This window comes from Mesoplodon mirus (assembly GCF_964341445.2).
Source record: "Mesoplodon mirus genome assembly, chromosome: 9".
Taxonomy (NCBI): domain Eukaryota; kingdom Metazoa; phylum Chordata; class Mammalia; order Artiodactyla; family Ziphiidae; genus Mesoplodon; species Mesoplodon mirus.
The window spans coordinates 115,254,218-115,268,651 of NC_138985.1; the positions used below are offsets into that span (position 1 = coordinate 115,254,218).

Below are 14,434 nucleotides of genomic sequence, written 5' to 3' on the forward strand. Positions count from 1 at the left end.
GTACGCTCACTTCAAAAATAAGTGAAAACCTTCTGCAGTCATAAGGAGAGCAATACGGAAAATTACTGGTACCAACGGCAGTAATTATGGGGATAGAGTCATCTTAAAAACACAACCCCAAGATCTTAGCATTTAAATTAAACCAACAAGGATAGAAAATAACTTCTCCACATAAGCACCACTGAAGTGTGGCAACCTCATCCCTCAACTCAGATGCCTGAGCTATGAGCATAACTTGTGACTGGCTAAGCGGGCAGGAGGGCCACCAGCAACAAGCCTGATGAGTGATAATGGCTAGTACCAACTCAAGAGTTTAAATAAACAATATTCCAAAAAGGTGCAATCAACTGCATGGAATCATATACCTTAAACTGGGGACCCTCCTTGATTTTTTGTGATTCTGCTAACTTTTCTGGTTTGCTCTATTTCCAAGTGTAGTTCTTGGCATGTTGGTCTTAACCACAGTAATCCACTGCCACTAGACGACCACACTTACTGTCACACTCCCCACTGTCTCTCTGACTGTAGCTCTTCAAGGGTTACTAGTTTCTTAACTTACGCGCAATCTCTCTCTCTCAAAGTGATGCGCTACCATGTGCACAAGACCTCACCCTTCCAGCCAGAGCTGCCGTCTAGGTGAGATCATCCCAGCACGCAGCTACCGTCCCCATGGCACTGCGCTCTTCACACAGGAGGTCTGGCACTGAGTTAAGATGAGCCTTAAAAAGAGATCCCTGTCACACTGTCACCATGGAAAACCCTCGTCACCTGGAACAAACCATTCATCTCAGACGTAGGAGAGATACTTGAGGACAGGTTTCCCAGAGCACGGAGGCTCAGGGAACTGATCTCTGAGGTCAGCCTCTGGTCCAGGGCTGGAGGGGTTCTCTCTGAGGTCAGTCCCAGGTCCAGGCTGGGGGTCCTGTCTGGGGTCAGTCGCGGGTCCAGGACTGGGGGTCCTGTCCGGTGTCAGCCCTTGGTCCAGGGCTCGGGGGGTCCTGTCTGGGGTCAGTCCCAGGTCCAGGGCTCAGGGGGTCCTGTCTGGGGTCAGCCCTCGGTCCACGGCTCAGGGGGTCCTGTGTGGGGTCAGTCGCGGGTCCAGAACTGGGGGCCCTGTCCGGTGTCAGCCCTCGGTCCAGGGCTCGGGGGGTCCCGTCTGGAGTCAGTCCCAGGTCCAGGGCTCAGGGAGTCCCATACGGGGTCAGTTCCCAGCCCAGGCTGGGGGTCCTGTCCAGTGGCAGTCCCGGGTCCAGGCTGGATATCCTCTAAATTCAGTCCTGGAGGGAAGGCGTGGAGTGTGGCGCGCTCCCGGCCCCGGTGCCCACCTCCTCGGCCACCTCAGAGCCGCCAGCCGGGCCGCGGGCTCAGACCACGGCCCATGCGGAGGCTGTGGTGTTAGGGGCCCGACCTGCCCGACCCCGCTGTTTCCCGGGCCCCTGCCCCCAGCCCTTCGCGGGCCGGCACCGCGGCGCTCACCTCGTCCCCGGGACCCGCAGTTTCCCGCTCTCGGACCAGATTCAAACCCGCCCGCCGGCGCCCTCAACGCGCTCCGCCAGCCCGCGCGTCATCACGCGCCGCCCTCGCGAGAACTGGAAGCGTCTGGGCGGGGCCTCCGGAGGGCGCGCGCCCCCGCCTCCCAGTCCGCGCCCGAGCCCTGCCCCGACCGTAGCCCCTCCCGCAAGGCCCACCACTCCCGGGCCCGGGCCCGGGCCCCGCCTCTTCTACGCGAGCTTGGAACCTGACACATTTTAGTCTGACATCAAAATTTGTCTTGCCTTAAATGACTGAAATGGATGCAATCTCTGACATAGAGATTGACTCAAAATAGAACTGTGACATCATCCTTTATATATATCAAGCGACGTCGGAATTCTCTAGCAATTGGACGATGAGTGTTCGTGAACGCATATGTCAATTCCACGTTTCCCACATAATTCTGTTCTAACGTAGTATCTACTTTTGCTACGCAGCTTCTATGGACCATGTCTCCAGCAAATATATATATAAATAAATACATATACGTATATACAGATACATATTTAATATCTCGTGACCAAAATGCCCTAGATTCACACTTTTATTAATTAGGGATAAAAATAGATCAAAGCCATATAAACTGATTATAAATTTGATATGTACTTATCAAATATAAAACTAAAATTTTGTTGAAACACACCTCTTAATGCTATGGTTAAGACTATTTTTTCAATCAATTTATGTTTCTAAGAATAAATATTCTATTCTGATTTTTTATGTTTATAGATGTAAATACTGAGAAAACTTGTTCACACCAAAAAAAGCAGACAGAAATGAAAAATAAATTTAATAGCAATGTACCTTATTCCTTGAATGTATTTTAATAAATGCCAAAAATCACATACTGATCTATCATCAATTTCTTTGAATTTAACTTGTATCAGCTAATAACTTGATTGGGCTTTCCTCCAATTTTTGTTCAAAAACTTGGAAACCACCTGAATTTCAAAAAGAATTTTTATCCAGTCACTTAAAATCATTTCTGTTTCCAAAAAACCTTTAGCCAGATATATTGAATTGCTATTAATTATATCATTTACTCTTATTTCAAGGCTCTTTTGCCAATACAATTTTTTTTAAATAAAATCTTCTATTGCTTGCTTTATGTTTCTCCCACACCTTGAAGAGCTGCAGATTGCACTCACTCAGTTTATGGAAACAATCAGATCCATAAATCCAGGCCTCACCGTTACACCAATCAGCCAAATAAGAATGAACTGTGTTGGAAAAGTCTCAGGAACTGTTTATAAACTACTGAGGAATACAGAATGCATCTCTAAGATGGGGGCCATGGGCCCACTCGGGCACCAGGGTCAAGGAACAAAGGCCCCAGGCTCACCCCAGGCCTGTCCTCCACCTGGAGTCAGGCCCTGGAGGAAGACTGTCCCCAGGGGTCCAGCGTGAGCCCATCACCCCGTGTCCTGAGGCTTTGGGCTTTGCTGTGAAGGCCTGGCTGTGATGCAGGTGCCCTGGGCCCCTGCCCTGTTCAAGCCGGCCGCCACGCAAAGCTGCAGCCCACCTCCCAGCCCCGGTCCCCACGAGGACCCGTGCTAGCCCTTCCCCACCCACCCCAACGTCAGAAATCCTTCCGCTGTGCCCTGGAACCCCCAGGCCCTCGCCAGCAAAACCCTGTCCCCTCCTGCCCAGCCGCTCTCTGTGAGGATGCAGCCCTGCAGCCGCCTTCCCTCAGGCTGGAAAGGTCCGGAGGGGATTCTGGACTAACTGGCGGTCTGGGGAGGGGGAGGATGGTCACCGCTGACCCAGTACAGTGCTGTCCAATGGCAAAATGACGGGAGCCACAGCTGCAGCTGTGACCCCAGGGACCTCACTAGCAAAAATGAAAACAAACAGGTGAAATGAACTTAACCACGTACCTCATTAAACCCATGAGATCAAAAATACTGTCATTTCAACAACATGAAAGCAGAGACTTTGGGGGTGGTCCTGGTCTGTCAGGAAGCTTGCAGCAGTGAGGCCGGAGGGCCCCACCGGGCGCGTGGAGAGGCGGGCCGTGTCCCCGGGCGGTTAGCGCGCCCCTCCACCTCCCCCCACCCCGCCGCCTTTCCTCGCAGCCCCGGCTTCCCTGCGGTCCCCGAATGCCACGCCCCAGCTCAGGCCCCCCTCTTCACTCTGGAGCCAGTCACCCCGTCCTAGGCGTCCATTCCCGCCTCGGAACCCACAGCTGCCTGCATGCCCGACGGGCTGTGGGTGCTCACGCCCTCCCGGGCACCGAACCTGCTCCCTTTCCTCCCTTTTTCCATCCCTGTGTCCACTCTTCGTGGTCCTGTCTCCTGGGTAGAATGATAAAACAAGGCGGTTTTGAAGCCACAGCCCAAAGGGGGCGGGCTCAGGGCTAAAGAGGAGGCACGTGCAGAAATACGTCCTTCTTTCTGTGATTTTGTACTGTACTGTCTCTGTCAGTAAAGTTTGAGGTTGGGAAACGTGGATGTATTTGAACAACAGTGAAAGAAAAAGCAGAAGTAACTGGAAGCCCGATGCCCACCCTTGCCCTACCCTGGGGACTGGGCCCCAGACTGAGAGACCCGAGTGAAACACCGGGGAGGGGGGGACGGTGAAGACAGCGCCCCTCTGTAGGCGCCATTTGCACACCCACCTGCCATGATGACCTTGGGAAGATGAGGGGAAAGGGGAGCTGTCCGCCTTCATCTTCCTCCCGGCTCTGGGCACGGGGCAGCTCTTCCCGGGGAGACCACCGCAGAGCTGGGTGGGGGTCTCCTGCATGGGTAACTCAGAGGACAGCGAGATAGATGGCCCAAGCAAAGCATGCTCAGCCAAGCTGCAGTTTGGAATTTAGTGAGCTGCTTATGAGACCATGAACCTATACCTGTGCAGACCAATTAAGTCAGACGATTGGGGGACACAGCGAGCATTAGTGTTTTTAACTAATATTAGGATCCCCAGGTGATCCTAATGTGCAGGTTAGAAGTCGATCGCAGAAAAGATGGAGAAAGAGGAAACCTGAGTGGCACGAGCATAGAACCAATAGCGCCGAGCCCACGGTGAGCGAGCCTGGCCTGGGTGGGGGAAGGCACCCTGCCAGCACCCTTCCCAGCCAGATGTCCAACATAGGACGTGATCACTGTCCCCTCAAAGAGCACCAGCACCACCAACACTGGACACAACCCAACGTCCACCAACAGACAAATGGGCAAACAAGATGGGTCCATCCAGACAGTGGAATATTCTTCAGCCTTAGAGGGAATGAAGTTCTGACACAGGCTACAACGTGGATGAGCTTGAAGACACGATGCCCAGTGAGAAAAGCAGACACAAAAGGCTATACAGAGTGATTCCATTCGTACAAAATGTCCAGAACAGGCAGATCCACAGACAGAAGGTAGGTTAGGGGTTGCCAGGAGCTGACAGACATGGGGTGACTGCTAATGGATGCAGGGTTCCTTCTGGGTGATGAAAATGAACTGAGATCAGACAGTGGTGATGGTTGCACACAACCTCATGAACATGCTAAAAACCAGCGAATTGTACACTTTAAAAGGGTAAATTTTATAGTATACGAACTGTATCTCAATAAAGCTGTTATAAACAAATTTCACCAGCGTGAGTACCAACACAGAGATGCCAAGCTGGGGATTCGAATCCGAGTTAACTCGGGTGGGAAGGCAGGGCTGGTGTGGGAATATCTGCACGGCCCACACCCCTGGGCAGTGCTCACGGGCAGCAGGACGTTGAGGAAGCCTCCGGAAGGGAGCCGCACCCGGCAACAGTAGTTCTCACCCCTGAGTCACACCACAGTCACCCCGGAGTCCTTGACATCCAGCCTGGGCCTCCCCAGACCAGCCCGCTCAGGCTCTCTGGAGGTGGGGACGGGTCCCGCGTGCACCCAGGGGCCCAGGGGAGAGTGTTGAGAAGGCAGGAACAGAAGCTGGCCCCAAGGCCACTGTGGATCTGCCTGTTCTGAAAATATCCTAGGAATCACATGCTATGTGGCATTTTGTGTCTGCTTCTCTCACTGCACAGCAGATGCACGGGGTGGCCAGTTCCCGGAGATGGGAAAGGGGCCCCTGAGCACAGCTCCTCCTGCGGGGGCTACTCCATGTGTCACTCACACTCAGCTAAGTCTGCCAGCAATTTCTATGAAATACTTAGTCAGGAGCAGAGCCCTCTGTATAGCATTTTGTCTGCACGAAAGTGACGATTGCCTTTCACAGCCTTTTCCAGGAATACACATGTTAAGAGCATGTAAACGGCTCAGAGGTTAGTCTTGTCTTATCCAAATTAACATTAACTATCTATCTTGTTAAATCACTTTATACCATATACTCTGTTTATCTTATTTCTATTGGATATTTTCCTACAAGTCCATCTGCGAAAGAGTAAAGAAACGGAAATTATTCGCTGCTACTGAAAAATTAAATTCAAGGGATGGTCTAAATATTTTTGTGATATTGAGATAGTTTAGTAAAATAACTGAAGTAATGGGCCATCGACCCATTTAATCTTATAAGAATAATTTTACTGCAAGTATTTTGTTGTATTTAGATTTGGCTATACCTCTAGTTTAGAAGAAGCCTCCTTATTCGGCAAGTCTGTCATCCTGAGATGCCTGTAAAACACGCTGGTGGGGCTTACCTGGCTCTGGCAATTAGCTACGAGATCCTGGGCAAATCAATTTCTTTGAGAGCCAGGCTCCTCGCCTGGAAAATGGGAGGCAGAGCTGTAACGACTAGCGGCTCCTTCTGGCTCTGAAATACACGTAAGGGGCTTCCCTGGTGGCGCAGTGGTTGAGAGTCCGCCTGCCGATGCAGGGGACACGGGTTCGTGCCCCGGTCCGGGAAGATCCCACATGCCGCGGAGCGGCTGGGCCCGTGAGCCATGGCCGCTGAGCCTGTGCGTCCGGAGCCTGTGCTCCGCAACGGGAGAGGCCACAACAGTGAGAGGTCCGCGTACCGCCAAAAAAATAAAAATAAAATAAAATAAGATACACGTAAAAATGAATGAAATGGCTCCTTACGGAACCTTTAAAAGCTGCAAGGTATCACAGTGGTGGCAGCGCCACCTGGTGGGACCAAGGCTCCTGAGGGAGAGGAGGCGTCAGTCACCAGCCCAAGACTGTCAGTCAGGTGACTCCTTTCTCGCAGGATGACACAGACGAGAGTGCTGTGGGTTACGGTGCGCAGTGAGTGCATGCTTCTGCTCACTACCCCTGCTCCTAGCAGCTATGGGAGATAGGATGCAAACAGACAAAACCGAAAATGCATCTCTGTGCCAGTGAAGCATAAATGGAACAGGAATGCAGAACAAGGTCCTGAGGCCACGGGGGTGCAGGCCACAGACAGGCAGGTGCAGTGAGTGCAGTTCCCCGGGCAAGTGGGCTGGGCGTGCCCCACGGAGGACCGAGACCAGGTCTGGGATGTCTGCTTGCAGCCAAGGGCCAGGCAGACCCACCTGCCTAGGAAAAGAAGCAGAAAGGCTCAAAACCCAGTGCGTCTGGCACAGGAGCCACGGACCCAGACGCAGCTCCCGACCAGCAGCCACGTCAAGTCCCTCTCTCATTTGGTCGCAGGAACTGCTATCTCAAAATCTCAACTCTCCCCACGGAGTGGGGTCTCAGAACATCCTTTAAGACTTGCTCTGGACCAGGAGCCAGGAGGGCAAAGACAGGGGCAAGGGGATGAGCTCAATCTCCCCCCAGAGAATCAATGTCATGTAGACATCTTCTCTGACCTCAGTGCAATTAAATTCATAACCAACACCAAAAAGGGGGGGGCGGGGCATCATGCTTTGAAACTTATTCCTTGAGTTCTACTTAACTCAAGGAATAAAGAGTAAATCTCAATAGAAATTAGAACATGCCTAGATCTAGATGAAAGTGTGTACTTACCAAAACTTGGGAGGTGAGGCTGGAGCAGGATGTAGGGTAAAATTTCTAGCCTTAAATGAACGTAATTGTTTTAAAAGAAAGATGGAGGGCTTCCCTGGTGGCGCAGTTGGGAGTCACCTGCCGATGCAGGGCACGTGGGTTCGTGCCCCGGTCCGGGAGGATCCCACGTGCCACAGAGCGGCTGGGCCCGTGGGCCGTGGCCGCTGGGCCTGCGTGTCCGGAGCCTGTGCTCCGCGGCGGGAGAGGCCACGGCAGTGAGGGGCCCGCGTACCGCAAATAAATAAATAAATAAATAAATAAATAATAAAAATAAAAAATAAGCAAGATGGAAAATAAGTTTGATGGTCAACTCTGTAAACCAAAGAAGACAGAAAGGGAGGCAAGAGCAGAATTTAATACAAAAACAAAAACAAAACAATTGATATAATAAAATAATAAGCAAGGTCTTTACAAAACTAGTAAGATAAATGGATTTCTAGCAAGTCTAATCAAGAAAAAAGTAGAAGGTACACATAAACAATGTTAGGAAATTAAAAGGAGATGCAGCTACAAATATAATAGAGATATTAAATTCATAAGAAATAGTTTTCCAATAAATTGGAAAGCATGAGGTAGATAATCTTCAAAACTGATTTGATAAGAAATTGAAAATAAAGCTAATGTAAAATGTTAAAATGAAAGGGTAATCAAAATCTTCTTAAAAGACATCAGGCTCAGAAATTTTTGTGGGCAAATTTCACCAAATTTTTAAGAAACAGATGATCAGTATCTCATGCAAACTGTTTCAGAGACTAGAACAAAAGGAAGAAGTTTCCCTCACGGGCCCACACTCCGAATAACCACATGCACCCAAGCCTCGCCTTAGGCTCTACTTTCAGGGGGATCCAGGCTGAGACCCTGGGTTTGCGAAGATGGTCTTGGAGGAGATAAACATACACGTGCATACTCACACATACACACGGGCACACAACATGCATATGCACACACAGTACATACATTCACACAAGCACATATCCACACACGCATGCACACACACAATACTAGGCATATGTATGCACACTCAACATGCACATGCAACACACATATGCGTGCCCACTCCTACATGCATGTATGATACACTTGCTCCAGGTCACGTGGGGCAGGGGCGGGTTGAGCGTGGGTGGTCTGACTGGGAGCCTCGCTCTTAGCCCCTGGGCCACTCCAGGTAGAAACAAGGGGACATCTAACGAGATGTATGGATGCAGAGACATCCGTCCCTTTAGTGGTTCTTACAAGGCAGGTGGGCCAGCAACAGTGAAGAAAGAGAACCTGGGGATACCCACACCCTCCTTCATTCTGAAGGAGTCTTGTTGGAGGTGGGGCTCTTCCACCACATTGCATCGTCACCCCCGTCCCGGCCTCTGTGGTTTCAGGTGAGCAGTCAGCAGGATCTCATGGAGGAATCCTTGTGGGAGATGGTCTGAGATTGACTTTCCACCCTTTGGCTGAAACGTGCCTGGCGTGGGCCTAAGTTTATCCCACCTGGAGTCCGCTGAGCTTCTTTAATGTGTAACATTTCCATCAAATCTGAGCACGCTTGCCCATCAGCTCCTACATGTAATTTCTGGCCCTGCTCCCCCCTCCCCTCTGGGACTTCACTGTGTGTACGTTGGTGCCTTGTCCATTCTTCTTCATTCTGTTCTCTTTGTCCTCAGATGAGATGGTCTCAGTGACTCATCTTCAAGTTTGCTGATTCTTCTGTCTGCTCAAATCTATCGTTGAACTTTAGTTAAATGTACACTACACTTACTGTATTTTAAACTCCAGAATTTTTATTTCCTTTTGATAATTTCTCTATTTTGCTGAGAATCACTCATACTTTCCGTGAATTCTTTGGACACAGTTTTCTTTGAACACACTTACGTAATAGCTGATTTAAGGTCTCCGTCTACTTACATCTGGGCTTCCTGGGGGCACTTTCCATGACTGCTTTTTCCCCGTGTGTGGCCCATACTATCCTGTTTCTGTGAATGTCTCATGTTCTGTTGTTGAAAACCGAACATTTAAAATAATACCGTGGCAACGCTGTAAGAGCCCTCCCCACCAACTTAGATATTTTTCACTTAGTAACCTTCTTGGATGAGTCCCCTAAAAGCTATATCCTTTGCTCTGTGCTGCCTCTGAAGTCTCTGCTCAGTTAGCCGACCTGGTCAGCTAGTGACTGGGCAGAGATCTCTCTAGTACTTTGGACTCATCTCCCAGTATCTGCTGAGGGCTGGGGGTGGTGGGGGTGGTGGGGGTGGGGGTGGGGTGTGTGTGTGTGTGTGTGTGGTGTGTGGGCGGGGGGGGAGTCTGTTTTCACATCCCGTCAGGCGGTTGACACCTCTGCCGCAGCCTTCACCTCCTGCTTGCATGATGCCTCAACACCAGCTGGAGGTGACAGGTCCGGGCTCACTCGCACGGGCCTTTCCTGGACACGTGTACAGCCCTGCACGTGCACATCTTTCTAGAGCCCCAGGAATGCCAGTTTTCCCAAGCCCCTTTCGGACATCAATTTTCCACGTTTTCCTTTAAAATTTTTTGGTCAGCCTCCTGTTGTCCCAACTTGTGTTGCCACCCCAGGGACCTGCTGTGTTAAACAACTGCCACTGTTTGTTTTCCACATGGTTTCCCTAGGAGCCAGCTAAGCCAAATAGTGGCAGTTCTCTGGGGACGGGGCTCTTGGGAGGCGCTGAACCCACCCTGCCCGCTCCCAATCGCTGCAGGTTTTCACTGCTATTGTGGTTCCAGGGCTGCTGTATGATTTTTTTCCATTATATTTTCTAGTCGCTGTCAATATTAGTGTATAAGCCACAGAAATTTGTAGGTTTTTATAACTGACCCTTTATTAAATACTTATTCGATTCAAAAGTTTTCAGATGATTTTCTTAGTTTTTCACATAGGCAATCTCGTATTTGAAAATGACCTTCTTTCCCAATACAAAAGTTATAATCTTTTTCTTTCCCTATCGTATTGCCCAGGATTTCCAGATTAACACTAAATACAGACAGACTTCCTGGCTCATTTCCCACTTTTCTGCCTCAATTGTTTCTCAATTATTTCTCAGACTATGGCCTTTGTCTCAATAGGGTGTACTCTTTACTATGTTCACCAGTACCTTTCTCTTTAGCTGGAACTAAGAACTATCAATAGATGTCTACCTTTCCTTAAATGGAAACTTGTTAGGACAAATTAATGTTATTTAAGGTCTGCCAGGTTTATTCATCCTTTATTCAACTGATATTTATTCACCAACTGTGTGCTAGGAACAGTGATAAACAATTGGAAAAGATTTAAATAACACCCACATAACCTCTGCTTTGGACACTTACAGTCCAGGCGGGAAATGGTTTTAAATAAAGCTAAACTGGGATTATGCTACTGTGATGGTGCTGAGTGAGCTGATTAACAGGGAGGCTGACGCGAGACTGCTGAGACTCGCCTCAGTCACCCCATCGGCAGGGCATGCCAACGGCAGTGGCGCCTCTAGTGGTTCCCCTCCACTTGTTCAAACCAGAGCCTCTTTCATTGCTTCTCAGTGCTCTGGTTTTAAAGACTGTTTTTTCTACTCATGATTATCTTTCAGAAGAGCTGTTTTCAAAACTCAGAGTCTGAGGTAGGCAGAGAATAGTCAAATTAAGATGGAAACAAAAGGAGTAATACCAGTGCTCTGAGGTAGTTCTTTTGAAAACGAAAGAATTCACAACTAGCAAATATAAATACAATACTGTAACCACTTTTCAAATTATCTGCTTCCACACTAAAAATTTTACTCCAAAAGACAAAGGAAGAACAAATCACAAGTGAGCTAACAGAAACGTTTTATTGAATAAACACATGCACCGTCGTGTAAAATTAGTTGAGCGGAAAGGGCATTCTACAATAAACCCTCTGCTGTGTTGCATCCGCAGCGGGCCATCCAGTTAGACTGGAGTTAAAGCAACGACCACGATATAAACACACACGCTGACTGCATCTGGCTTCAGTGCTTGACAAAGGAGGGCTGACCTCTGGATGAGGAATAAACTTGGTGAATTCAGCTGCAAGGCTCCTTCTGTTTTAACCTGAAGCAACGCTTCACACTTCCTACTTTAAGGCACAGGATAAGCAACAAAGTAACAATTCAAATTAATCAACACTAATTTCCCCTCCATTGGTTTGGTTCAAGGTAGAAAAGCTAAAGTTCCCTTTTCGCAGATGAATCAATGATTCAGAACCACCGGCCATGAAGGTTTTGAGAACAGAGTGTCCATCACCAGGATCCTGGAGCCCAGCCGGGGGTCTGGCCTGATACTGATTCTCAGCTGCCCAACTGGACACAAGAGGTTCCCAAAACACCCATCGGCCATCAAGACAGAATCCTACCTGGGAGGTAATTCAGTGACCTCAGAGTCATCCCTTTCCTTTCAAAGAGAATGGAGCTGGCTGCTGGGTCTGTGTCCAGCCCCAGCGTCCATACAGAGGGTGGGCATCATGCTGCCAACTGGCTTTGTTTGGGTTTTGTACCTTTCACGGCATTTATTTTGCCTAATTGCTTAATTAAAGTATTCCACAATGTAAAATACACGTTGAATAGGTGAACCACGTGGCTACAAAACCCAAAAGCTGGGGATGTTGGTAGAAATCACTGGTATGCTACATTTCAGTGAGTGTTTCTCCTGTCTTAGAAATATGCCAGGAGCCAGGGGTCCCCAACCCCTGGGAGGAGGACCAGTTAGGAACCGGGCCGCACAGCAGGAGGTGAGTGGCAGGCAAGCAAGCAAAGCTTCACCTGCTGCTCCCCATCGCCGGCGTTACCGCCTGAGCCATCTTCCCCCACCCCACCCCCAGTCCATGGAAAAACTGTTTTCCACGAAACCGGTCCCTGGTGCCGAAACGGCCGGGGACCACTGCCAGAGCCCTGCAACAAACTTTTTTTTTTTTTTTTTGGCTGCACCGCATGGTTTGTGGGATCTTAGTTCCCCGCCCAGGGATCGAACCCGGGCCCCTGGCCGTGAGAGCGTCGAGACCTAACTGCTGGACCACCAGGGAATTCCCACAACAAACCTAATTTTTAAAAAATCTCCAAAGATCTAATACCACGGGCAGGCAACTAGATTTAGGAATTACCTGTCTTCCTCACGCTGCTGCAATACCAGAGTTAGGTGTTTCCCGAGCACACACCCCTGAGTGTCACCACGTTTGTAACGCCCTCCCGCGCTGACAGAGGAGACGGTCTCTGCTGGGGCTTCGGAGAAGCTTCGTGACCCAGGAAGCTGCGAGAGCACTGGGTCTGCACGACTGCGTGAGACGTACTGCGAGGCTACAGGCCCCATCACACGCACACCCAGGGTTCACAGTGTGCGGTGGACACAACTGAAACCCGCCAGAGGGCAGGAGCAGCAGTGGCATCCACACAGGCACTTGGGCAGGCCAGTCACGCCCAGGAGGTCCATGGCGGGGGCCCTGATGAGGTCTCTGACTCAATCTCACAGCTCTATTTTCCCCAGGGTTACTACATAACCGTAGGGTGCCCTCTGGCTAAGGAAGTCATTTGCATCACACGCCTTAGAATCCTTAAAGCTCTTTCTGCACACGTGCACCCTGTGTTCGGGGCATGCACAGATACCACGCGGCTATGGAGCCTCATCTCCTAAGAGGCTTGGGGCCTTTAAGTATCTAAAACATGCTTTTCATAACCTAAGAAGAAAAATATCCCCAAATAAGAGTTGTATAACAATATCCCAATACTGAGGTCAGTCATGGCATAAAGTGAGGAAACCCAGTACGGGGTTCTTTACAACCAGCAGCCGCCGTGCCGGAGCCCCGGGGCCGCGGTGGTGCCGGAGCCCGGGGGCCGCGGTGGCGGCTGGCGCCGCTCGGGGGATCTGTCCTCTGCGTGCGTTGCGCTGACGATCACGGGCCGGAGTCGGCTCCCGCCGCGACTTCCTCGCTACTCACCCCGACCTACCTCACAGCCTCTACGGGGACAACATGAGTTTGTCTTTCTTTTCGGGCTGAAAAACACTGTAAATTTCACAACAGACTAACTGCTAACATTTAAAATCCGTCTGTATTACATTTCAGGAAAAGTATGATTATGTGTCTGCACTGTTTCATGAATAAGTTACAACAAGCAACTAGAAATAAACTTAAGACATTCCATTTTATGTAAGAAATTTCAGATTAGTGCACTATGATTTATGAACCATGACAACTCTCTTAATATTTTATATAACTCAGTTATATGACATTTTTCTTTATAAGCACTTCAACTGACTTCTCAATAATACATCTTTATATTTATGAAAGTGTAAATACTTCGAATACATTCTTTCATCATTCATAATGGGCAGAAATATACTAATATTTACTAATCTTTCAGCTTTTCCTTTTAAAAAGAAACACCACAAAATAGGTCACTGAGAGCTTTTTCCTGCAGAGGCAAAAACGGTTATTTGTCATAAGAATTTAATAAGTTTTAGAAGAAAAAAATATATATATTTCCTTGATCCATTTTCTTCTGAATTCAAACCAGCATGTAGAGGTTATAAAAAATAGTCTATTTACACAGCATAGTACACCTCAGTGATATACAAAACAAAGCAATAAAAAAGCACAACCATATATCGGTTTCCTAGGAGAGACAACTGACATACAGCTTTACGCACACAACGGTTGACCACTGTCCTATGCACGCCGAAAAAACTGGTGAAATACTAGAGGAAATTAAACATACAAAACTTAATGCTAATAATGGCCAAATAACGCCTAAAACGTCAATGTTTTATAAAACCACTAAGGGACAAGTAACCAAGTACATGAAATTATAAAAAGAGCATGGGTGCGTCTGTGTGGGCTGCGTGTCGGCACGGGGCTGGCAGATACAGCGGGGGCTCCTCGGCCAGCGCAGCCTACGTCACCACGTGGGGCCTCGTCCCATCCTCCGTGAGGTCGTACCTGAGACACAGGAAGACACGCGGTCACAGGGGAAGCGCTCCTGAATGGACGCACGGGGCTCTGCGTCTGTCTGTTGG

The 14,434-nt window shown here is 49.2% G+C and overlaps 2 protein-coding genes across 7 annotated transcripts in view; both read right to left on the bottom strand.

Moving 5' to 3' along the window:
* NCAPG2 (non-SMC condensin II complex subunit G2) overlaps positions 1-14,434 on the bottom strand; it is a gene marked incomplete at its 3' end in the record, with an annotated part of 275,587 nt that overhangs the window by 59,725 nt on the left and 201,428 nt on the right. For 3 of the 5 annotated variants that reach the window (XM_082632207.1, XM_082632204.1, XM_082632208.1), the window contains exon 1: positions 1,477-1,584. The exons of 1 other annotated variant lie outside the window; for it this stretch is intronic. Of the gene's footprint in view, positions 1-559; positions 720-1,476; positions 1,585-14,434 lie in introns of those variants that run through there. One more of the 5 variants, XM_082632205.1, reaches the window with a different exon arrangement.
* Positions 11,223-14,434, bottom strand: part of ESYT2 (extended synaptotagmin 2) — a 74,104-nt gene continuing 70,892 nt past the window's right edge. For both annotated transcript variants that reach the window (XM_082631716.1, XM_082631717.1), the window contains one exon: positions 11,223-14,357. In XM_082631716.1, the coding sequence (XP_082487842.1) occupies positions 14,196-14,357 (162 nt within the window). In that variant the 3' untranslated portion in view covers positions 11,223-14,195. The remainder of the gene's footprint in view (positions 14,358-14,434) is intronic.